This window comes from Oncorhynchus clarkii, chromosome 12 (genome assembly GCF_045791955.1).
Source record: "Oncorhynchus clarkii lewisi isolate Uvic-CL-2024 chromosome 12, UVic_Ocla_1.0, whole genome shotgun sequence".
In the NCBI taxonomy this organism is placed as follows: domain Eukaryota; kingdom Metazoa; phylum Chordata; class Actinopteri; order Salmoniformes; family Salmonidae; genus Oncorhynchus; species Oncorhynchus clarkii.
Window position 1 is genome coordinate 23,517,713 of NC_092158.1, and position 25,445 is coordinate 23,543,157.

The window sequence follows — 25,445 nt, forward strand, 5'->3', positions numbered from 1 at the left end:
AACTATGCCACTTTGTTTACATACTCATCTCATATGTATATACTGTACTCGATACCATCTACTGTATCTTGACTATGCTGCTCTGTACCATCACTCATTCATATATCCTTATGTACATATTCTTTATCCCCTCACACTGTGTACAAGACAGTAGTTTTGGAATTGTTAGTTAGATTACTTGTTGGTTATTACTGCATTGTCGGAACTAGAAGCACAAGCATTTCGCTACACTCGCATTAACATCTGCTAACCATGTGTATGTGACAAATAAAATTTGATTTGATTTTGATTTGATTTGAATGAAAGTAATATAGGGCCCGCTGTCACCCAGGTCTAGGCTAACTGGGATAAACCAACCAACCATTCAGCTGGAAATGTTAGTGAAATGGGTCAGTTTACTTATTCAGTTCACCCAGAGCATTGGATAGTTTTTAAACCCTAAACTCCAATTTACCCCTAACACCCCATCTCAATCCTAACCCCATACATCCGGCCCCTAGGCTATAAACCCCTGTGACGAAAATAACATCCTGTATGGGTTCATACATAAAAAATAGGCATTTTACAAGTCTAGTTTACAACAAGATTGCACTACAAAATTGTGTTGATTTAAAAAAAAAACTGAATTGGCCTGTGTTGGTGACCAGGGTGCAGCTTTGTGTCACGACCTCCAGTGTGCTAAGTTTGTAAGCTTTTCTATGGGATGTTGGCCTGGCGCCCGGGTATGTTAGCGAATCACTGATCTAGAATAAAGACATTGTGGAGAGGCAGCACCGTGTGTATAAACCCGCCCTCAAAAAAAAAAAAAAGATTGCGTTTCCCCAAATCCTCTCTGTCTACCCGATTTTCCTTTCTTTTCTTTCCTTTTAATTTTCCAAAACTCTGCTTTTATTAACTTCAAAATATGACTTTTATGCCGAGCTATTTGTTACTGCTATCAGGTCTCCGCGTTTTACTTACGGTTGATTTGGATGTGGAAACAAGTAACTTCATTGACCTAAGCGCCCCAGAAGTAATCGACTACAAAGATCCCTGCAAAGCTGGTAATGTTACTATGTTTCATATTATATGGGATATTTAATTATAGTTTGCTTTATCTGGATTCCCTTTATAGATAAGACTGCACATTGGGCAAGACCGAAGTGATGGTTGATTTAAAGGGACAGGCAATGAGTTGAACTTGTTTTCACAAGCGCGCCGCTCGAAGGTGAAGCACATCACTTACGTAGTATAGCAACAGCGTGTAAAGTTACCGAAATCAATTATGGTAGAAATGATAATAAACTCGAGGCCAAGGCCAACCATATCGTGCATGGTGCGCCGGGCATTGTTCCACAGTGGTGTGTTAGGGGTATTGTATGGAACACACAGACAGCTGTCAAATCCAGACTGGGCTGAAAAGCCTTTGTCCATTAATCAATCAAGCATCACTTTGAGCTTGCTTCAATACAATTCAATGTTCTCTGTTATGTGAAGATCATTTATCCTGTTTTACCTTCTGTAGTGTATGTAGGAGGCTGGAATAGAGCTATGGAAGACTTGAATAGAATGGCCATGGAACATGTCAAGTGGGGGCATGATGAAAAATATTCAAATCAGAGGATATGGCCTTTTGATGAATCTAGGCGTGCTAAATAACATTGGGCACAAAATGTGGTCCTAAAACCTGTGTGTGTGTGTGTATATATATATATATATATATATATATATATATATATATATATATATGACATAACATTGTACTTAAGCGAGGCTGGAATAGCTATGAAACAGTTTTAAAGAACAGACATGGAACATGTCAATTGGGTGCAAGAGATGATAGAGTCAAAACAAGGGACAAAGCCTTAAAGGGATATTTCACCTATGACTCTGGGTTTGTTTTGATTGTGTCCAAGGCACCTCTAGGTCAGTGAGATCTGTTTCACACATATTGACCACCGAGAAGTCATGTCTGGGTTTCACGCACCGAATTATACACCCGATGACCTCATGTGGATGAGATCTGAACATTAACGTAGTCCCGCTTTGTGTGCATTCCACAAAGCCTCTATGTTATGATTATCGTTCTATACATTTGTGTTCAGGTATACTTTATATGGTTGTCCTTGTTCGATAGAGCCATTGGACATTTCCAGCGATGTTCCTATCGGCATATTCATTGTTAGATGTACAGGGTGCCACATATTCTCTCAGCCTCTGAAAGACTACAGCTCAGCGTGGGCCGGTGCTTCCTGCTCTGGCCCTGTCATGCATCGTGCATTTGCTATGAATGCAGGACCTTGTGGTACACTATAAGCAGACTAATACATAGGAAGTCGAAACTTCCTGATCCTACCTGTGAAATTAAAATGTGCTCGTTCTAGCTTGTGGTGAGCACTTTTTTTTATGTTTATGACAAAGTCTTGATGTTTTTAATATAGAGCTAAGGTGAAATGTCCATTTAATTAAATCCATCAATTTAAACACTCTGGACTCTAGGGTATGTAACAAGGTACTTCATTTTGGAAACGGGTCTGCTCAGCCAGACGACTGTTATCCACAATGCTATATGTATCTGTGACCACCTGGGTTTGAACTCGGATTGAATATTTTCCCGGTATTTTACAAATGTTCCATCCCGAAAATAAATCACTAACACGGTATTTCCCGCCAAAACCGGAAGTGTCATTCAAAAGCATTTAAAGGATATAAATAACCCTGTGTCTGGATTTGAATAGTTTTAATCAAAAAATTTAAGCACGAAAATAAAATATAAAAAGCACAATGATGTGCTCTCTTGGGTAAATAAATTAAACAAGCTCCAGTAGGCTAATCTTTTTGAGTGTGAACTGTACTACTGTACTGTATTGTATTATACTGTATTATATGGGCTGGAATTAGGCACCTCGTTCAAACCATGATAAAGCAGAGAGAACATTCTGGTGCAGCACCATGTGTCCTACAAAGTATAACAAATTTGGTTATCATTTTTAAGAATATTTCCCCTAATGCTATTAGTCTGCCCACCTCTTTCTCTAAGAACCAATGCTGATGATGAGAAGCAGGAACGGAGAGTGAACATTTAATCAAGCACAGACAAGGAACAGGACAGGAACAGCGTCAGAACAGGGGGAACAAAACAACATGACAACAATGCTGAAGCGGGGGACAACCTCGGGAACAGACAGATATAGGGTAGGAAATAAACACAGGTGAGTGGGTCCAGGTAAGTGTAATGGATCGCTGATGCGTGTGACGAGGGGAGCAGGTGTGCGTAATGATGGTGGCTGAAGTGCGTTAAGCAGGGTAGCCTGGCACCCTCGAGCACCAAGGAGGGAGAGCGGAAGCTCCCCCCCCCACACTAGGGGCGCCACCCGGTGTCCCGTCCGGACGAGCCTGACGGGCCGGCCGAGGCATAAAAACATGGCGATCCGGCTGAGGCCTGACGTGGGATGGGCGCCTGCCGAGCCAACTGGGGCAAGGAAAAATCTTGAGCCGGCTAGGGCGTGGAGAGAAAAAGGCACAAAACACCAACATCTCGTCCCAACTGTAAAGTATGGTGGAGAGAGCATCATGGTTTGGGGCTGCTTTGCTGCCTCAGGGCCTGGACAGCTTGCTATCATCGCCGAAAAATGAATTCCCAAGTTTATCAAGACATTTTGCAGGATAATGTAAGACTATCTGTCCGCCAATTGAAACTCAACAGAAGTTGGGTGATGCAACAGGGCAACGACCCAAAACACAAAGTAAATCAACAACAGAATGGCTTGAACAGAAGAAAGTACGACTTCCGGAGTGGCCCAATCAGAGTTCTGACCTTAACCCGATTTAAAATGCTGTAACATGACCTTGAGAGCGGTTCACTCCAGACATCCTAAGAATATTGCTGAACTGAAACAGTTTTGTAAAAATGAATGGTCCAAAATTCCTCCTGATCGTTGTGCAGGTCTGATCCGCAACTACAGAAAATGTTTGGTTGAGTTTATTGCTGCCAAAGGAAGGTCAACCAGTTATTAAATCCAAGAGTTCACATACTTTTCTCACCCTACACTGTGAATGTTTACACAGTGTGTTCAATAAAGACATGAAAATATATAATTGTTTGTGTGTTATTAGTTTAAGCAGACTGTGTTTGTCTATTGTTGTGACTTAGATGAAGATCAGATCAAATTTTATGACCAATTTATGCAGAAATCCAGGTAATTCCAAGGGGTTCACATACTTTTTCTTGCCACTGTATATATAGGGCTATAAATCAATTTTGAACAGGATGATCTATTTTGGAAGAAATTTGAATGGAATTGATGGAGAGAGAGAGAGTGTGCTCGCTCTTGCACTCTCTGCAGCTGCAATAAACATTTTAAAAATTAGGTGACTCTGAAAGCCAGATAGAGATGTGTAAATTAGACTCACATTCGGTCATTATACTACTGTAGCATAGGCTATGCTGCAGCAAATGTAGGTCCACCTGTCACAATAAAAAGTTACCATGATGAGATGATACTGATACATACTGAGATTGGCTGTCGGTCCCCACCCTGAGCATTGAACATGCAGTGACTAGAGAGAAGGCCGTAGAGAATCCAGATTTAGACATTGCATATAATTTAAAAGTTCCATTTCACGTCATGTTCATATAAATAATTTATAATATTTTATTACAATTTATCGGTTTCTCACAGTTATTTATCCTGGGAAAAGGGAGTGGTTTTAGGTGGTACATTTAGGTAAATCTCAGTAACCGCTAACCTAGTTTGAACTCAGATCATCTGAGGTTGTATTAATCCACGGAGCTTCCTCAGAAAATGTACACTCAGACAAGGTTACTCATCACGTGAGCGTGGTTCACTGAACCCCCTCCATCATACTTCAATGCCATTTGGCCTCTTCCTCCTCTTCACAATGACCCCATTAGCTAACAGACTAGACATCAATAGATCAAACTCGGGTCACAGCACCATTGTGATCCACTCCGATGCTTTTTATTTGTATTTAATAATACATTGACGGTGCACTGAATAGGCTCCCTCTTCTTGGAGACCCAGTTTACAATTGTGTTCAACTATCTGGTTCCCCACATCTCTCAACTCCCCTCTTTTCTTCCCTTTCCTCTACCTCTTTTATATCACGTTACTCTCATCTTCTCTCCATCCTCCCAACCTTCCCCATATTTACTTTTCCCTCTCCATTCTTTATTTCCTCCTTTGTCCTGTTCCCTTCTTCCCTCTCCCCCCTAATATCATCTCTGTCCTCTTCCTTCTATCCGTCTCTCCGTTGCCTGGAGACCCGGGGTCATTGAGGCCATGACAGAGTAGTCCTCGGTTGGAAGCCGGTGAAATCCCACTGGCTGCAAGGCATGTGCTGAGCACTGTAGGCCTAGGTCTGCAGTCATTTACAGTCACTCTTTGCATGAATGACTTTGCTTCAAAGGCAGGGACAACCAGGGCTTATTGCCAAAGTACTTAGTTAGGGTTACTTAGACCCAGGATTTGGTGGTTCCCTTCTCCATAATTTACTTTCCCTTGCCCCATGAAGTGGTGCATCATCACCCATGTACAGATGTAGGGTCTTAATTTGAGCCAGATTGTTACAGCAGGAAAATAATCCTGCAGCAACAGGAAATGTGAATTATTATGTGGATTATAATTAATGGACATTTTTGTAGGGGTTTATACACTTATACAAACCCTTAAAAATTGAAATCGCAAACTTCAAAAACCTTTTCAAACCTCAAATACACTGCACGTTTTACATTTCCTGCAACTCCTGTGTAGATTTGGCCTTGTATTTTAGGTTATTGTCCTGCTGAAAGGTGCATTTTCCCTCCCAGTTTTGTTGGAAAGCAGACTAAACCAGGTCTTACTCTAGGATTTTGCCTGTACTTATAGCTGTATTTTGTTTCTTTTTATTAGTAAAACATCTCTCTAGTCCGTGCCCATGACAAGCATACCCATAACATGATGCAGCCACCACCATGCTTGAAAATATGAAGAGTGGTACTCAGTGATCTTTTTTTCCACCAAACATAATGCTTTGTATTCAGGACAAAAGTTTATTTTTTATCACATTTTTTGACAGTATAATTTAAGTGCCTTGTTGCATGTTTTAGAATATTTTGATTCTGTACAGGCTTCCTTCTTTTCACTCTGTCATTTAGGTTAGTATTGTGGAGTGCTAATTTTCCATGGACCTTATTTGAACATGTCACAGTGTGAGGGTAGCCACAAGGGAAAAGGAGAAAAAAGGCAGAGTGTAGATCAATCCCACTAGACTCATTCCCTCTGGACAGAAGTCAGCAAATTCCCAAGAGGCATCTACTTTAACATATTGCTTTGACTACTTAATTATAAATTCTGAGTATCATATCTGAAATTTGCCAATCTATATGTCATGCATCTCACACTTTGTGGCTCTAAAGGTTCGATTTGTCATGGCAGGTTGAATTGAACCTGTTTTCTGATCAATTTCTCTCAACTCACTGTGCTAATTAAGCCTTCCGATTGTTATGCTTTGACAGGTTACTCTAACTGACAAGTAGCAGCCTGTCTGGGTATTCAAAGAGTATGGCCTCTCAGCTCTACATCTGCACACTGCTGCACACCATCATGCCGATCTATGTGGTAGTATGGGTATTGGAACATGACCATAAGGTTTGTGTGGGGTTGATTTAGATTACTGTATGTCATGGGGAAAAAGGGTTCAGATTCAGAAAGCACGTCTATTTCAACCCCTTTATGTACACTGAACAAAAATATAAACACACTATGTAAAGTGTTTCATGAGCTGAAATGAAAAATCCCAGAAATGTTCCATACACACAAACAGCTTATTTCTCTCAGGTTTTGTACACAAATGTGTTCACATCCCTGTTAGTGAGCATTCCTCCTTTGCCAAGATAACCCATCCACCTGACAGGTGTGGCATTTCAAGAGGCTGATTGAACAGCATGATTACAGGTGCACCTTGTGCTGGGGACAATAAAGGCCGCTTTAAAATGTGCAGTTTGGTCACACAACACAATGCCACAGATGTCTCAAGTTTTGAGGGAGAGTGCAATTGACATTCTGACTTGCAGGAATGTCAACCAGAGCTGTTACCAGATGATTAAAATTGTATTTCTCTACCAATGCCATTTCAGAGAATTTGGCAGTACGTCCAATTGGCCTCATATTCACAGGCCACGTGTAACCACGCAAGGACCTCCACATTTGGCTTCTTCACCTGCGGGAACGCTGCTGAGCAGTATTTCTGTCTGTAATAAAGCAATTTTTCTGGGAAAACTCATTCTGATTGTCTCATTCTCCCCAGTGGGTGAGCCTCGCTGCCAAGTGGGTGGGCCTATGCCCTCCAAGGCCGCACTGCTGCACCACAGGCTGTACCGCTGGCTTTACCGCTGCCCAGTCATGTGAAATCCATAGATTAGGGTAACTTAATAAAATTGTTGAAATTGTTGCATGTTGCGTTTATATTTTTGTTCAGTATAATTGTGTTCTATTGGGCATCTCTGTTTAAGTATGAATGCACTGTATGTGCTCACACACGTGACAGTTAGTGGGTATGTGAGGATTATTTTGCAGTGCATACTGTATGTAGGAGCTGTGTGCGCTTGTCAAACAGTAGTCTAACAGAGCCCTGAGGGCCTCCCATTGGGGGAGAGGGAAGCACCAATCACACATCAGCTCACACACCATAGCCAGCAGGCAGGGTGTGGGCCTTACTGCATAGCTTCACACAAGCACTGCTTTACATGCTGTAGGTGATATACTGTCAGCTGAATTCAAATGCGTACCATGCCGAGTGGCTGTAGATATGTTTATTTTTTAAATATACCAGATTCCCACCTTTACTTCCAGTTTCTTCCAACTACTGTGTAGCTATATATTCGGGTACAAATAAAGGTTTACCAAAAACAGTAGTTGTCTCCCTTTCACTTTTTCCATCTCTGTCTTCTTGATTGCCTGCCTAAATAAGTATCTCTCTAGTTTTACAAACTTTTTTGCCAACTGTGAATCGCATTAAAACAATGTTTCAGCTGCAGGATGAATTCTTGGTTGTGTCTGTGTGTCTGCTCTAGCTGCCTTCCTGGGAGACATTGCTTTGGATGAGGAAGACCTACGTATGTTTAAGGTGGACCGCATTCTGGATGTTATTCAGAGGTCCATCCAGACCTTCAACGACACAGATGCAGGTACAGTACAGGAGCCATGCTGGACATGGAGGATTCACAATTGGGGTCAATTTAGGGTGTGTTCACATATGACTGCCATCTGAGTTGCTAAACCATGTATGAATTTTAAACGAGGGGTTACATTTGTTTTCCGAAGGGACTGAGTTAAAATTGACTGAATGACCTCAACCCTGCATGGGTTACATATCTGTTTGCATGTGTTTGTTCCAGTGAATGGTTCGTTGACCAGTGAGAGCAGTAGGAATGACATGTCTCCAGACAGCCATGGGCAGGGCTTTCGTCGCAGGAGGAGGGCTGCCACCTCCAGACCAGAGCGGGTGTGGCCAGATGGGGTCATTCCATATGTAATCAGTGGGAATTTCAGTGGTGAGTTCTGACTAGGAGATAGAGAAAGACCTTAAATTGACTTGATTTTCAGATGCTTCATTGATTGTTAACGTCTCTCCATCTGTCTGTACATATCTACAGTATAGCTACATACCATAACTTTGTAGCATTATAGAGAATAAATCATTATTTGTTTGCTTTTGATGTTCAATCATATAAATTGTCTACTAATGTACGACATCAGTAATTCAATCCACTGAGACTCTCAGTGCAGTCCTTGATTAGGGCACTTGAAGGACCACCCTCCCTTTTAGGCAGCCAGCGAGCGATATTCCGTCAGGCCATGCGTCACTGGGAGAAGCACACGTGCGTGACCTTCATTGAGAGGACAACGGAGGAGAGCTACATAGTCTTTACCTACCGGCCATGCGGGTGAGTGACAGGCCATTGTTGCAATAGGCTATAGACAGGTTAGCTGAGAAAGTCACCAATATGAAGCTCATTCTTCAATGTGGCAGAAGGTTGTGATTCTAGATGGCCAGATAGATAGCACCAATGACAAGAAACTGCGATGTGGGGAATTTTAAGTGACTCGTTTCAGCTAGTTTTATCTTGTTATTTTCACTGATCTAACATCGATGCTAATATGGCCAAAATTCGCTAGCTAGCTAACCAACAACTGTAACAATGTATTGAGAACCAGTTGAGAACAAGTTCTCATTTACAACTGCGACCTGGCCAAGATAAAGCAAAGCAGTTTGACACATACAACACAGAGTTACACATGGAATAAACAAACATACAGTCAATAATACGTTAGAAAAAAAAGTATATATACATTGTGTGCAAATGAGGTAAGATAAGGGAGGGAAGGCAAGAAATAGGCCATGGTGGCGAAGTAATTACAATATAGCAATTAAACACTGGAATGGTAGATATACTGGGGTGCAAAGGAGCAAGATAAATGAATAAATACAGTATGGGGATGAGGTAGTTGGATGGGCTATTTACAGATGAGCTATGTACAAGTGCAGTGATCTGTGAGCTGCTCTGACAGCTGGTGCTTATTAAAGCTAGTGTGGGAGATATATGTCTCCAGCTTCAATGATTTTTGCTGTTCATTCCAGTCATTGGCAGCAGAGAACTGGAAGGAAAGGCGGCCGAAGGAGGAATTGGCTTTGGGGGTGACCAGTGAGATATAACTTCTGGAGCGCGTACTACGGATGGGTGCTGCTATGGTGACCAGTGAGCTGAGATAAGGCGGGGCTTTACCTAGCAAAGACTTGTAGATGACCTGTAGCCAGTGGGGTTGGCAACGAGTATGAAGCGAGGGCCAGCCAACGAGAGTGTACAGGTCACAGTGGTGGGTAGTATATGGGGCTTTGGTGACAAAACTGATGGCACTGTGATAGACTGCATCCAAATATAGTGTACATGTTGTCAACAACCTATGCCAACTCTGTCTGTTTTGTCTCATAGTTGCGCCCACGTCGCTTTTGTTGCTAAACAACCAACCCGTCTATTAGGATACCAAATCTTCTCTTGTCTCTCCAGGAAAGCTCAATGCACGCACCTACTACTTAGAAGTCCTTTATGCCCACCTGCTGGTAAATTACAGCTCTCTCCTGATTTTCATCAGTACATCAGCTGTCCTTGACACAAAATATATGTTTTCCTATGCAAAAGAATGCACTTCAGGCAGGAATGCTTCACTGTCATTTTAGCCTATATCTTCAGCTCCTGTGGTTTCAAACCTGGTGATTATCTCCATGAGCAGCAACTACATGCCTCCACATTGACCTTAAACCTTTCACAATGTCTGCCATTCAGACAAGGTTCATACTTCATACTGCAGGACTAATTGCTCTTTCTTCTCTCATATTTTTTGCTTAAGACAGATTAGGACTGGCTCCAAATGCATAGTCTAGCAGTAACACTCTCATCCTCGGAACCACACACAGATGCCGGTTCAAACCCTTCATCAGCCCTATGAATTTCTCATTCCGCTGCTCTTTCTCTCTGCTTCTCTGCTCCTGTCATTTCACAAATAAATACAAATATGTAAGGAGTTAGAAAATCTGTTCTCCTTTGAAAAAGAAAGAAAAGACTGGGAGCGAGGCTGTAAGATAGTTGTTCTACACATGGGATTTGATTCTAGACCATGTGTAAGTACACAGTTTTTTTGGCCAGGGCTGACTTGTAAAAGAGTTGTAAATCTCAATGTGCCCGCTCTTTAAATAAAGGATACAATTTTTTTAAAACAATGTGTGTGTTGCCTGCATGTGCTGTGCAATTATTTTCAACCTGCTACTGTATGTGTGTTTTTGAGTGTTTTTGCGCCTCCTATAGCCACGTTTCCCCCCTTGCTCCAAAACTAGCTGAGATCGTCACAAATTGCATGTGACAAAAAAAGAAAACCTGGAACATTGCCTCAGAGCAAAGTCTTTGGTCAGTTTCTAAATCTGGGCTTGGTTTTCATGTGTGACTGACCATAGAGCTAGAGCTGTATTGTATTTCTCCAGCTGCAGAGTTTGAACATACTGGGTTATTGCGGGGTAAACGGTCAATCCATTTTCATTCAGGGGTCAAATAATGAACTGAAAGAAAATCAATGAGTACAAATCAATGGGTAGTTTTTCAATTCAATACATGCAATAAGGTATTATATGTGCTGAATTGACTGAAGTAAATGTTAATCAAGCACAATCTGTGGGAAAAGGCCCACTGTCTCCCAAGCGCATATCCCCCTGAAAGACTGTGTCTCCCTCTGCAGGTGTTGCTCCTACGTGGGCAGGAGGGGCGGAGGTCCCCAGGCCATCTCTATAGGAAAGAACTGTGACAAGTTTGGGATCGTTGTGCATGAACTGGGCCACGTGATCGGCTTCTGGCATGAGCATACACGGCCCGACCGCGATGAGCATGTCAGTATTATCAGAGATAACATCCAGGCAGGTAAGTCTCTCTCTTTTTCTCTGTCTGTCTGCCTGCCTGTTTAGTCAAATTATTGAATAATACCTGATTTTAGTCTGACAGGTCAAATATTGATTCTTCCCATTTGTCCCAGGTCAAGAGTATAACTTCCTGAAGATGGAGCCAGGGGAGGTGGACTCTCTTGGGGAAGTGTACGACTTTGACAGTATCATGCATTACGCACGGAATACCTTTTCAAGGTTGGTACAAAGCAACTGATTCATTATAGGCTCTGTTTGGTTCATTAGGTACTGTCTGGTTGGACATTCTACTCCTTAGGATCAACATGTAACGTATTCTGACCTTCAGTTGAGTATTATTCACACAAGTACTTTGCTTTTCCCCTGATATATTCTAGTCAGGTCAAATATACATTTTATGCAGTGAAGCATCTCCAAAGTATCTGCATATTAGTTGTCTGGTATACAATAAATTAATAGTGCCATTTAAAAAAAAATCCCCCATATCCCCCAAAATCCCCATATCCCCCCGTGCATGATAAATCCTCTTATTAGTATACATGTTAGAATAACAATGTCACTCACTGTCAGGAACTGGTTGTCTTCCAGCAAAACTAACACTTTGCACATAGTTCTCCTGCAAATAACCACTGGAAGCCATGGCGATTGGGTCCTGATTGGAATGATTTCACAGAAGACGGACGTCTTTTCATTTCAGTCTCGTGCATGTTGTTACCCTGTTGCTTTTTCTGTGTTTTACTTTTTTACCTCCACCAACACTTTGCAGGCCAGGGTCGTGGAGGCGGGCCAGGGTAAATATAGGGCTGCCAGTTGGGTCTTTGTATGTGACAATCTGGGCTGGAGTGGCCTTGTTCTCTTGCATTCAGGGCTGGGCTCCACAGAGCCCTTTGGCACAGCCTAAAGCCCTCATTCAGAACACTCTGTTTGCACATGCCTGCCATTCAAGGGTGCATCGCCATGGGAACCTGGTGATGGTGAGCTCCCTAACTGGCTACTGAGGGACAGAAAGGGAGTTCAATAAAGTAGTAAAGTGTCAAACAGGAACCCCATGTGAAAATATCTTATTATGGCTTGCGCCTCAGCTGTCCCGACTCATGACTGCTTTTCCAGTGGAAATGTAGTTTATGAAAGTTCAATCAGGAAGGCTGGTCTGAATGATCATTTAACTTCATCCAGTAAGAACAACATAATTAACTTTGTTTCCTATTCTACGGGCGTAGTGGGAATGAATACAAACGTATCATCATCAGCATAGCGTCTTGTTTCTTCTCCTCTTTCCTAATAGCCATGTGCGGAATGTGATTCACCTATTTACCTTAGCCTACAGATGTAGGATATTAATTTGAGCCAGTTTGCTACAGCAGGAAATCCTGCAGCAACAGGAAATGTGAATTATTATGTGGATGTTAATCCACAGCATTGTGTTGAAAACTTGTTTCTGATTGGCGAGAAGGGCATTCTAGAATGGACATTAAAACCAAATAATGGGACAAGTTGGAAAATATATTGGGACAGTCGGAAAAGATATCGGGACTCCTCGTAATCATGATGTAATATGCGCTTACACATGCAGACTGTACTTACAGAATTCTAAATCAACAACCACAGAAACTTAAATAAGATACATAGTAAATGCTGGTCCAACGAGGAACATTTTTTGCTAGGAAGCATTGATTTGCTTTTGCAGAGACATATTATTTTTGGAGCATCTGATGACCTAACGAGGTGAGTGATGAACCTGCTGCCGCTATGCTGTCAAATCCTCACACGTTTCTAGTTTGCAATGCTGTCTCCTCGTTATTAACAGTCATTGTTGACGAGTATCCTGATGAGAAGGCAAACTTTTCTAGCTAATCGGGCATCATCAGCTAATCATTATGGATGTATCAAAATGAATGTCGATAGAAAATGGTTTAAACAAACACAAATGCAGCTACTTTGCTGTTATACTGGGTGAAGGGGTTGTGACCGTGTTAGCCATAGTTAGTTGGCTAGCTAGCAAGCAAGGGTTAAGAACGTTGCCACCAGCATGGCAATGGAACATAATGAATGAACAACTGGGTCGCGTCAATTAATATCGAACTAATCGAATGAAAGATGAGAGCTTATAAAAATGAAAATATCCTCAACAACAAAAAATGATGCCGGTAAATGTGTGCTTTAGTATTATTTTCTCTGGTATACGCATGATAAACGCCTCCATTCTGTACATTACCTTGGAAAAGTGAACTCCACAAAGGATTATGCATCGTTTATTTTTTCCAAGGTATGTATAGAACGGAGGCGTTTATCCCGCGCATACCACAGTTGTCAGCAGATGTTACAAAGTGCTTATACAGAAACCCAGCCTGCAAGCAATGCAGATGTACTATAGAAGCACGGTGGCTAAGAAAAACTCAATAGAAAGGCAGGAACCTAGGAACAAACCAGGCTCTGAGGGGTGGATAGTCTTCATATAGCTGTGCCCAGTTCAGATTATAAGAGTACATGGCCACATGTTCATAGATGACAAGTAGGGTCAGATAATACGTTATTTTAGAGGGTGCAACAGGTCACTTCAGGACTAAAGGGCGAGCGGGCGGGAGAGAGGGAGAGAGAGGTGTGTGTGTGTGTCCGGGAAAATGTAGCACGTTAGTGTACCATAGCCAAGTGGACTGAGGACGGCCAGGAAGTCCTGAGGCCTGGTCCTAGGACTCAGGTACTCCGAGAGCGCAATGGGAGAATCAAAGAGAGTATACTTAACATCACACAGGACACCAGATAAGACAGGAGAATTACACCAGATAGGACAGACTGACCATAGCCCCCTGGCACATAGACTATTGCAGCATAGATACTGGAGACTGGGTCAGGGGACACTGTCCAACGATACCCTCGGATGGGGCCAACCAGGCGGGATATAACCCCGCCCACTGCCAAAGCACATACAAATATAGATCAATAGGAGAAAGCCCTGCCTCCAGCTGTTTGCTTAGAAATTCTAGGCCTTATCCGGGTAGCTGGAGAGTAGAGCATTGCAGTTGTCTAAAATTGAAGTTTAAAAAGCATGGCTTAGCTTTTCTGCATCATTTTTGGACAAAAAGTTTCAGATTTTTGCAATGTTACAAAGATGGAGAAAAGCTGCTCTTCAAATATTTTTTCTTTGAGACGACTGTACAACCATCCAGATTAATTGTCAGATCAAACAGCAGATATCTTTGTTTATTTGGACGTAGAACTAGCATCTCTGTTTTGTCAGTGTTTAAAAGTAAAACATTTGCAGCCATTTTGGCAATTTTGGGCCTTCACCATGTTTTATCGAAATATAAAGCTTGACCAGAGTGAAGTGTTTTTAAAACCTCAAGTTTGCATTCCCTGCTGTGGAGGAAATTATATGAGCAACAAAGGAGTGATCAAATTAAGATCCTACATCTGTATAAGCACGGCACAATAATGCACATTCTTCACGCTTGTTGTTTAACCCATTGGTTCACTTTGGCAATGATCACCTTCCTCTCTCTCAACCAACCAAATATTGGGATGTATTTGTATGTAAACTTACCCTCATTCTCGTACTTGCTGTTTTTCAGCAACTGTTTTGGGGTTTGATGCCATCACATCATCTGGCGCTGAGGATTCCCCAAACTATTTAATAAAATATAATATTGCATTCCGTCTTTACTGTTCATTCAGTTAAGCCTGTACTCGATTGAACTGTTGTTAATGATGGTAATATCTAAGATGAATGGTTTTGAATTTTCGCAGTAAAACCAAAGTTTCCTCTTGTCCATTAATACAAATGAAAACTTCAGTTCTGCAAAGGGAGAATAGGTGTTGGTCTCTCTTATTGGTCTCTCTTATTGACCCTGTTTGTGTTTGTGTCTGAACCACAGAGGCATTTTCTTAGACACCATTCTACCTCGCTATGATGTAAATGGAGTCAGGCCACCCATTGGCCAGAGGACAAGGCTGAGCAAAGGGGACATCACACAAGCTCGCAAACTCTACAAGTGTACAAGTAAGACAAATCCTACTTGGCAGGCTGACCCCTCCTGACTGCTGGTTCTTTGGCTGACCCCATAAGAGCACCCTTTTTGGTTTCAGGTAGAACCCTTTTGGGTTCCATGTAGAACCCTTCCATTTTACCTGGAACCCAAAAGGGTTCTTCAAAGGTTTCAGCTATGGCTACAGCCAAAGAACCCTTTTAGGTTATAGATAGCTCTTTTTGTTTCTAAGAGTGTAGAATTCTCACCATGTGAAATGTCAGAGAGAACATGCTGATAAACCCTGCACAAGGTCTAACTACTACCACCCCTGCCTATTCAAAAGATGACGACTGATGATTACTGTGTTAGTCTAAGACAAGACCGTGACGAAAAATCTGTGAAATTAGTAGATGAATGGACTTGCGTTGTCATCGTCGAAAGGAGGTTGATTGTTTTTTTGTTTCTTTGTTTCCAAAAATTGGAATTCAGTTTATTGTTGTAATCTGGAGAACTCAAGCCCCGGGAATGGCCAACATTGTTAAAATTCAACAACCAATAAATCAGCAACCATTCAAGTGCTAGTTATTGTTCCTCCTTTTTGAGGCTAAAGGAAATCTACAGTATGTTGAGACAGTATGTTGAGACAACTGCCTTCTTTCTCTATTGTAGCTTATGCCATTCCTGTGGTGTGTTTCGAGTCTGTTTCTTTGTTTTATTACCATGTGCTGTTTTGTGGGCAGGGTGTGGGGACAGCCTACAGGACAGTAGTGGAAACTTCTCCTCTCCTGGTTATCCCAATGGATATGCAGCCTATGTCCACTGTATCTGGAGGATCTCTGTCACACCTGGAGAGAAGGTGGGTTGAAAACATCCAAGGGCTAGCCGTCAAACTCTGTCTTGTGGAAATAGTTCACAACTGTGCAGAGAGTTTCTCCTTGAGTTAAATCAGTTCTAGGGTTGCAAACCTACCGGTAATTTACTAAAGTTACCAGAATCTTCAGCAATTTTGGTAATTGACAGAAAATCTATGGCAATTGATTGTAACGTTGGTCATTTATATTTGAATAACTTTTAAAAAAGAATAATAATATACAGTATTCATCTATTATGAACTCAGCAAAAAAAGAAACGCCCCTTTTTCATGACCATGTCTTTCAAAGATAATTAGTAAAAATCCAAATAACTTCACGCATCTTCACTGTAAAGGGTTTAAACACTGTTTCCCATGCTTGTTCAATGAACCATAAACAATTCATGAACATACACCTGTAAAACGGTTGTGAAGACACTAACAGCTTGCAGACGGTAGGCAATTAAGGTCACAATTATGAAAACGTATGAAAAATTCTGAAAAACACCAAAAGAAAGATGCCCAGGGTCCCTGCTCATCTGTGTGAATGTGCCTTAGGCATACTGCAAGGAGGCATGAGGACTGCAGATGTGGCCAGGGCAATAAATTGCAATGTCCGTACTGTGAGAATCCTAACACAGTGCTACAGGGAGACAGGATGGACAGCTGATCGTCCTCGCAGTGGCAGACCACGTGTAACAACACCTGCACAGGATTGGTACATCCGAACATCACACCTGCGGGACAGGTACAGGATGTCAACAACAACTGCCCGAGTTACACAAGGAACACACAATCCCTCCATCAGTGCTCAGACTGTCCGTAATAGGCTGAGAGAGGCTGGACTGAGGGCTTATAGGCCTGTTGTAAGGCAGCTCCTCACCAGACATCACCCTCAACAATGTCGCCTATGGGCACAAACCCACTGTCGCTGAACCAGACAGGACTGGCAAAAAGTGCTTTTTTCTGACGAGTCGCGGTTTTGTCTCACCGGGGGTGATGGTCGGATTCACTTTTATTGTCGAAGGAATAAACGTTACACTGAGGCCTGTACTCTGGAGCGATATCAATTTGGAGGTGGCGGGTCCGTCATGGTCTGGGGCGGTGTGTCACAGCATAATTGGACTGAGCTTGTTGTCATTGCAGGTCATCTCAACGCTGTGAGTTACAGGGAAGACATCCTCCTCCCTCATGTGGTACCCTTCCTGCAGGCTCATCCTGACATGACCCTCCAGCATGACAATGCCACATACTGCTCGTTCTGTGTGTGATTTCCTGCAAGACAGGAATGTCAGTGTTCTGCCATGGCCAGCAAAGAGCCCGGATCTCAATCCCATTGAGCACGTCTGGGACCTGTTGGATCGGAGGGTGAAGGCTAGGGCCATTCCCCCCAGAAATGTCTGGGAACTTGCAGGTGCCTTGGTGGAAGAGTGGAGTAACATCTCACAGCAAGAACTGGCAAATCTGGTGCAGTCCATAAAGAGGAGATGCACTGCAGTACTTATTGCAGCTGGTGGCCACACCAGATACTGACTGTTACTTTTGACCCCCCCCCCCCCCCCCTTTGTTCAGGGACACATTATTCCATTTCTGTTAGTCACATGTCTGTGGAACTTGTCCAGTTTATGTCTCAGTTGTTGAATCTTGTTATGTTCATACAAATATTTACACATGTTAAGTTTGCTGAAAATAAATGCAGTTGACTGTGAGAGGACATTTATTCTTTTGCTAAGTTTTTCTGTGTCCATATAGTGCATTTGGAAAGTATTCAGACCCCTTGACTTTTTCCACATTTTGTTTACGTTACAGCCTTACTCGAAAATGTATTAAATTGTTCTATTTCCTCATCAATCTACACACAATACCCCATGATGACAAAGTTTTCTTGGGTATGACACTACAAGCTTGGTACACCTGTATTCGGGGAGTTTCTCCCATTCTTCTCTGCAGATCCTCTCAAGCTCTGTCAGGTTGGATGTGGAGCGTCACTGCACAGCTATTTTCAGGTCTCTACAAAGATGTTCGATTGGGTTAAAGTTTGGGTTCTGGCTGGGCCACTCAAGGACAGTCAGAGTCTTGTCCCTGCTTTGTCTTGGCTGTGTGCTTAGCGTTGTTGTTGTGTTGAAAGGTGAACCTTTGTCCAAGTCTGAGGTCCTGAGAGCTCGGGAGCAGGTTTTCATCAAGGATCTCGCTGTACTTTGCTCAGTTCATCTTTCCCTCAATACCGACTAGTCTTCCAGTCACTGCCGCTGAAAAACATCTCCACAGCATGATGCTGCCACCACCATGCTTCACCATAGGGATGATGCCAGGTTTTCTCCAGATGTGACGCTTGGCGTTCAGGCCGTAGAGTTCATTCTTGGTTTCATCAGACAAGTGAATCTTGTTTCTCATGATCTGAGAGTATTTAGGTGCCTTTCGGCAAACTCTGAGCGAGCTGTCATGTGCCTTTTACTGAGGTGTGGCTTCCATCTGGCCACTCTACCATAAAGGCCTGATTGGTGGAGTGCTGCAGAGATGGTTGTCCTTCTAGAAGTTTATCTCGTCTCCACAGAGGAACTCTGGAGCTCTTTCAGAGTGACCATCGGGTTCTTGGTCACCTCCCTGACTAAGGCCCTTCTCCCAATTGCTCTGGGAAGCCAGCTCTAGGAAGAGTCTTGGTGGTTCCATGCTGCATAAATATTTTGGTACCCTTCCCCAGATCTGTGCCTCAACACAATCCTGTCTCGGAGCTCTAAGGACAATTCCTTCAACCTCATGGCTTGGATTTTGCTTTGACATGCATTTTCAACTGTGGGACCTCATATAGATTTTTTTTACTTGTATTTTTTTATTGACCTTTTAATTAACTAGGCAAGTCCATGAAGTACACATTTTTTTACAATGATGGCCTTCCAAAAGGCAAAAGGCCTCCTGCGGGGACGGGGGCCTGTGATTAAAAATAAATCATAAATACAATATACCTATAGGACAAATCATACATCACAACAAGAGAGACAACACAACAATACATAAAAGAGGCCTAGACATCAACATAGCAATTCAGCAACACATGACAACACAGCATGGTATCAACACAACACAACAACAACATGGTAGCAACACAACATGGTAGCAGCACAAAACATGGTACAAACATTATTGGGCACCTTCAACAGCACAAAGGCAAGAAGGTAGAGACAACAATACATCACACAAAGCAGCCACAACTGTCAGTAAGAGTGTCCATGATTGAGTCTTTGAATGAAGAGATTGAGAAAACTGTCCAGTTTGAGTGTTTGTTGCAGCTCGTTCCAGTCGCTAGCTGCAGCGAACTGAAAAGAGGAGCGACCAAGGGATGTGTATGCTTTGGGGATCTTTAACAGAATGTGACTGTCAGAACGGGTGTTGTATGTGGAGGATGAGGGCTGCAGTAGATATCTCAGACAGGGCGGAGTAAGGCCTAAGAGGGTTTTTATAAATAAGCATCAACCAGTGGGTCTTGTGACGGGTATACAGAGATGACCAGTTTACAGAGGAGTATAGAGTGCAGTGATGTGTCCTATAAGGAGTATTGGTGGCAAATCTGATGGCCGAATGGTAAAGAACATCTAGCCGTTCGGGAGCACCCTTACCTGCCGATCTATAAATCGTGTCGCCGTAATCTAGCATGAGTAGGATGGTCATCTGAATCAGGGTTAGTTTTTGTCAGCTGGGGTGAAAGAGGAGTGATTACGATAGAGGAAACCAAGTCTAGATTTAACTGCAGCTTTGATATGTGCTGAGAGAGGGACAGTGCACCGTCTAGCCATACTCCTAAGTACTTGTATGACGTAACTACCTCAAGCTCTAAACCCTCAGGAGGTAGTAATCGCACCTGTGGGGAGAAGAGCATTCTCCTTACCAAACCACATTACCTTTGTTTTTGAGGTGTTCAGGACAAGGTTAAGGGTAGATAAAGCTTTGTTGTAGAGCATTTAACATAAAATCCAGGAAGGGGCCAGCTGAGTATAAGACTGTATCATCTCCATATAAATGGATGAGAGACATTCCTACTGCCTGAGGTATGTTGTTGATGTAAATTGAGAAGAGCGTGGGGCCTAGGATCGAGCCTTGGGGTACTCCCTTGGTGACAGACAGTGGCTGAGACAGCAGCTATTCTGACTTTATACACTGCACTCTTTGAGAGAGGTAGTTAGCAAACTAGCCCAAAGACCCCTCAGAGACACCAATACTCCTTAGCCTACCGTATCAAAAGCTTTGGCCAAGTCACTAAAAATAGCAGCACAATATTGTTTAGAATCAAGGACATGGTGACATCATTGAGGACCTTTTAAGGTTGCAGTGACACATCCATAACCTGAGCAGAAACCAGACTGCATACACAAGAGAATACTATAGACATCAAGAAAGCCAGTCAGTTGATTATTGACAAGTTTTTCCAACACTTTTGATAAACAGGGCAAAAGAGAAATAGGCCCATCTGACCCAGATGTTTTTTTGGGGTCAAGTTTAAGGAACTCCTTTAGCACCTCAGACTCAGTCACTGCCCGCAGAGAGAAAGTTTGTAGCGGGGCAAGGGAAAAAGAGGGAGAATCATCGGGGATAGTCACATTAGAAGGGGTGGGAGATTAGGAAATGTTGGACAGGCAAGGAGGCATCCTGACTTAATGAAGTGGTGATTGAAGAGCTCAGCCATGTGCTTCTTGTCAGTAACAACCTCACATCAACATTTAAGGGATATGGGCAGCTGTGAGGAGGATTTATTCTCCAGGTCTTTAACCGTTTTCTAGAACTTCTTGGGGTTAGACCCACAGAGAGAGAACTGCTCCTTAAAGTAACTAACTTTGACCTTCCGGATAGCTTGAGTGCACTTACTTCTCATTTGCCTGAATGATAGCCAGTCAGACTGAGTATTCGTGTACCGAGCCTTTCGCCAAATGCTATTCTTGAGGTGGAGTAACTCTGCAAGATCACGGTTGAACCAGGGGCTGAACCTGTTTTTAATTCTAATTTTCTTTATGTCGGCGTGCTTGTTAACAATACCACTGAAAATATTAAAAAAGAAGGTCTAAGCATCTTCAACAGATCAAGCTCATTCTGTACCAATTTACAGAGGCCATGTCATGAAGAAAGGCTTGCTCATGAAAGTATTTTAGTAAGCGTCTATGACAAATTAGGACAGGTCGTTTCACTGAGCAGCCATTACGAACACAGGCTGTAAAACAGTGATCACTAAGGTCATTACAGAAAACACCACAATGATACCTATCAGGATTATTTGTGAGGATAGCATCAAGGAGAGTAGCCTTTTCTGGGTGTTTGGAGTCATACCTTGTGGGATTGGTAATAATCTAAGAAAGATTTAAGGAGCCCCATTGCTTTAGGACTTGGTCAGGTGGTTTAAGCATGTCCCAGTTTAGGTCACCAAGCAGGACAAATTCAGACTTAGTGTAAGGGGCCAGGAGAGAGCTTAGGGCAGGTAGGGTACAGGCCGGTGTTGATAGAGGACTTTAGCACCCAGCGACAGTCAACAAAAAGCTATTTGAAAGTTTAATGTTTAAAACCAGCAAATCAAATTGTGTGGGTACAGACCTGGTGGCGACAACCGAGTACTGAAGGTGATCCTTGGTAAACATTACCACTCCCTCCACCTTTGTAAGATCTGTCTTGCCGAAAACACTCTTCCTTTACCACGTCTCAGTAATGACCAACGCATCTGGATTGGAGCTGTGAACCCACACTTTCAGTTAATCCATTTTAGGTAATAAGCTTCTTGTGTTATCGTGCAGAAAACCAAGGCTTTTATGAGAGCAGAAATCAGTGAAGCAGAAATCAGAACACAAGTCAGAATTGGGGCTAGCTACAGTAGATGGGCCAAGGTGTACATACACATTTCCAGATATCATCAACAGTAATACAATCAAGGCACGGCATAGTACAGGGAGAGCTCTGCAGTGTTGATTTATGACTTCTGAATGTGCATCAGATGGCAACAAGATCATATTGTACAGCAATTTCATCAGGTAACATGAATACAAAGCCGGTGAGAGGTGGTTAGAATAGGATGGGAAGCCAAAAGTCTGTGTAACCATTAGAGAGTCAAAGGCCCGAGTGTGGGAACAAACATAGTCTGTCCCATGGTTGAGTAAAGAAAGTTTGTAGTCAACAAAGTATGCAGGAGTCATGAGGCAGAATGCACAAGAAAAAAATAAAATATATAACGATTTGGGACTAGCCATTGTAAGTTCAGAGTTACTCACCCCAACAGTGCGTGAGTGCTGGAGGCGAGCGAAAGCTCGGGAGACAGGGATGAGTGTGGTGGGGGTACCTGTACCAGACAGGGGGAGACAGGCCAGGGCAGACGGTAAACAGATCCCCAGGTGGAATCCAAGCAGCAGTGCAGCAGGCAACGGGAGCAGGTGTCACACCCACTTGGGAGAAGCTTTTATTTCTGGAAGCAGATTTCTTGTAGAAAATGCCAGTGAATGGTCTTTGAACAGCAGGAGGGGGCTTCAGGGGATGATTCAAATAATCTTGCTACTTGTTGGGCCCAAAGGCCTCGACACCGTTTACTTCGCTCCTCAGTGCTAATTGAATTTGTATCTGATTTGTCCTTGCAACCCTGGGAGCCTTAACTCAGCATTAGTTCCCCGTAAAATAAATCATTGTAATGTACTTTTAATTAAAAAAAAAAAAAATCTTAGGTAGATAGGTGTGTGCCTTTCGAAATCATCTCGAATCAAGCTCCAATCAAGCTGTAGAAACATCTCAAGGATGATCAATGAAAAGAGGATGTGTGTATATTGAGGATTTTTATTTATTTAATACATTTTAGAATTAAGCTGTAACGTAACAAAAAGTGGAAAAAGTCAAGGGGACTGAATACTTTCCGAATGCACCGTATGTGACCGACCACCTCGATTCGGTCTTATGTAGCAAAATTTGAAATTGTGTTGGAAAGAAGTAGAGACTCAGAGTTGGAAACTAGTATATCATACACTGCAGTTGAGGAACAATGGAAAGGTAATTCTGCTTTGAAAGTTGATCAACTTGTGACCCCACTTTTGAGAAAATGGCCTTGAATATTTTGGTACACCTACTGGATAACTCTTTTTTTGTCTACACCTATTCAACATCATTCATACCCTCTTAAACCTTAACCCCACCCATCTTTTTAAGGGTTCACATCATATCGAAGTTTCTTTGTCACATGCACATGATACAGTACAGAAGGTGTAAATGGTACAGTGAAATGGGTACTTGCATAGCAGCAATATCAAAACAGAAAGTGTCCAGATAAAAATACCTGGCTGATTTGATGGGTCATGTAATAATCCGGCCGAAATGGAGTCTTTTGTTTAGACATGTAGCTAAACAATGAACTGGCATAATCCCAACGCATACTACTACCAATATAAACATTGTCATAGCTGTAGTATGAATCTGCATATTAGATAGCTGATATTAAGCTATAACTAGCAATGGAAAGAGTTTTCTGATTTGAATAATATTACTACACAGATCATACATGTAACGTTAGCTATTGAGGCAGCAAGCTAATGTTTGCTAGCTAACTAACAGTATGCTTTAACTTGCAATAAAAATGACTTATTGACAAAATTAGAAACTTATATCTGAAAATGTAGCTAGACTCTTACGGCAGACTTGAATAATTTTACCATGTGGCATGTGCAGAAAGTTGCCCATCACATTTTCCAACTGATCTGTCGATAACGCCTGCTAAATTCAAGGCTTCAATGTTGTTGACAAAAGTAGCAAAATGTTTTTATTTCTCGATGGCTAATGTTATATCTTTCAAAAACGGTGTGGTAGAAAGGACTGTCAGCACATACTGAACAGCTCACATTTTAAACGGAAGCATGCTAAATGGCAGACCAATCCAAAAATCTCCCGGCATGTCCAGCCCATTCATTATCTCAGTAAATCTATGGCTAGCATGAATGTTCCTGTCTTTTTCCGTGGCTAAACAATCTAAACTCTTAATTTAACGATTTTACTTGAATTTATGGCTGGAATACAAGTTTGTTATTAAGGCACATGAAGTTCACGTTTCATAAGGTATTTCTGGCAAAAAAAACACATTTTGATTAAAAAAATGAATAGAGCTGTTATCTTCCAAATAAACTCTTAAAGACCTAGTAATGTTTTACATCAATAGCAGTCAATATCAATCGTCATCTTACTTCAGTCTCATAATCTGAAAGTTGTAAATTCTTGGTTATCTACAAGAACCCTGGCTAACAAGTTGAATAGCAATACAAAATTGGGTTTAATAATTTATTTACTAAATACCTAACTAATCACACATACACATAATTAAATCATAACTTGATTACAAATTACGTCATAAAGGAAAACGTCCCTAGCGGGCGGAACAGATATGACAGCTTGTTACACAAAGGAAAAGGGTCTGGGTTGATTGAAAGAGCGGGAGACTGAGGAACAAAGGAAAACATCTGTGCTATCGTAAATACAGTATCTTATGCATTCTAAATTACCGGCCATTTGAAAAATGCAATAAATATTTACTCTTGAGCTGCGCTTCAGTAGGTTGGTGGTAGATGGAAGACCGTGTTGCCAAACCGAGTCCTTTGAAGAATGTCTCTGGTGGTCAATTGCATACGTTGTAGTAACGTCGTTGTGTGGTAGATGTGATACTCTGTCTGTTCCTTCCTAACCTGCGTTTGCAGCTGCGGTCGCTAACTCAACGGCTAGGAGGTATGACTTCTGTTGTGAATAAGAGTTCAAAGTTCATACCATTTGCAACCAAAGCTCATGCTGATGTTGGCTTCGTTCTGTAGTTATTATCTGAACCATTCTGACATCGGATCGTCGTCCTCACATCCTTGGAACAGGAAGTTCTATTGTCGTCAAGGGCTTATATAGGAAGGGAGAAAAGGGGTGTGTTTCATAGTTTACAACCTCTGTCTCTTCACGTGGGCGGGCCACTGAGTGAGCAGCCCTAACTTATGAAAACCCACATCTCACATTTTAGAAGCTAAAATCACATTTCATCCCGTCACAAATAATTTCATATTCAAACATTTAAATTGAACAACAATTCCATGTGAATCCGATAACTCTGATGTGTAGACTTTCCACTGTAGAGTTTATGTCATCTCATCATTGATGAGAATGTCTCAGATGACAACCGAACTGACATCATATTCATTAAGTACCAC

The 25,445-nt window shown here is 42.1% G+C and overlaps 1 protein-coding gene across 2 annotated transcripts in view; it reads left to right on the forward strand.

The window, feature by feature from the left end:
• Positions 1-810: 810 nt before the first annotated feature.
• LOC139422906 (bone morphogenetic protein 1-like) overlaps positions 811-25,445 on the forward strand; it is a 52,535-nt gene continuing 27,900 nt past the window's right edge. Inside the window, exons 1-8 of one of the 2 annotated variants that reach the window (XM_071174370.1) lie at positions 811-1,043; positions 8,054-8,167; positions 8,378-8,533; positions 8,809-8,926; positions 11,268-11,446; positions 11,559-11,664; positions 15,318-15,442; positions 16,151-16,266. In XM_071174370.1, the coding sequence (XP_071030471.1) occupies positions 905-1,043; positions 8,054-8,167; positions 8,378-8,533; positions 8,809-8,926; positions 11,268-11,446; positions 11,559-11,664; positions 15,318-15,442; positions 16,151-16,266 (1,053 nt within the window). In that variant the 5' untranslated portion in view covers positions 811-904. The remainder of the gene's footprint in view (positions 1,044-8,053; positions 8,168-8,377; positions 8,534-8,808; positions 8,927-11,267; positions 11,447-11,558; positions 11,665-15,317; positions 15,443-16,150; positions 16,267-25,445) is intronic. The other variant, XM_071174369.1, reaches the window with a different exon arrangement.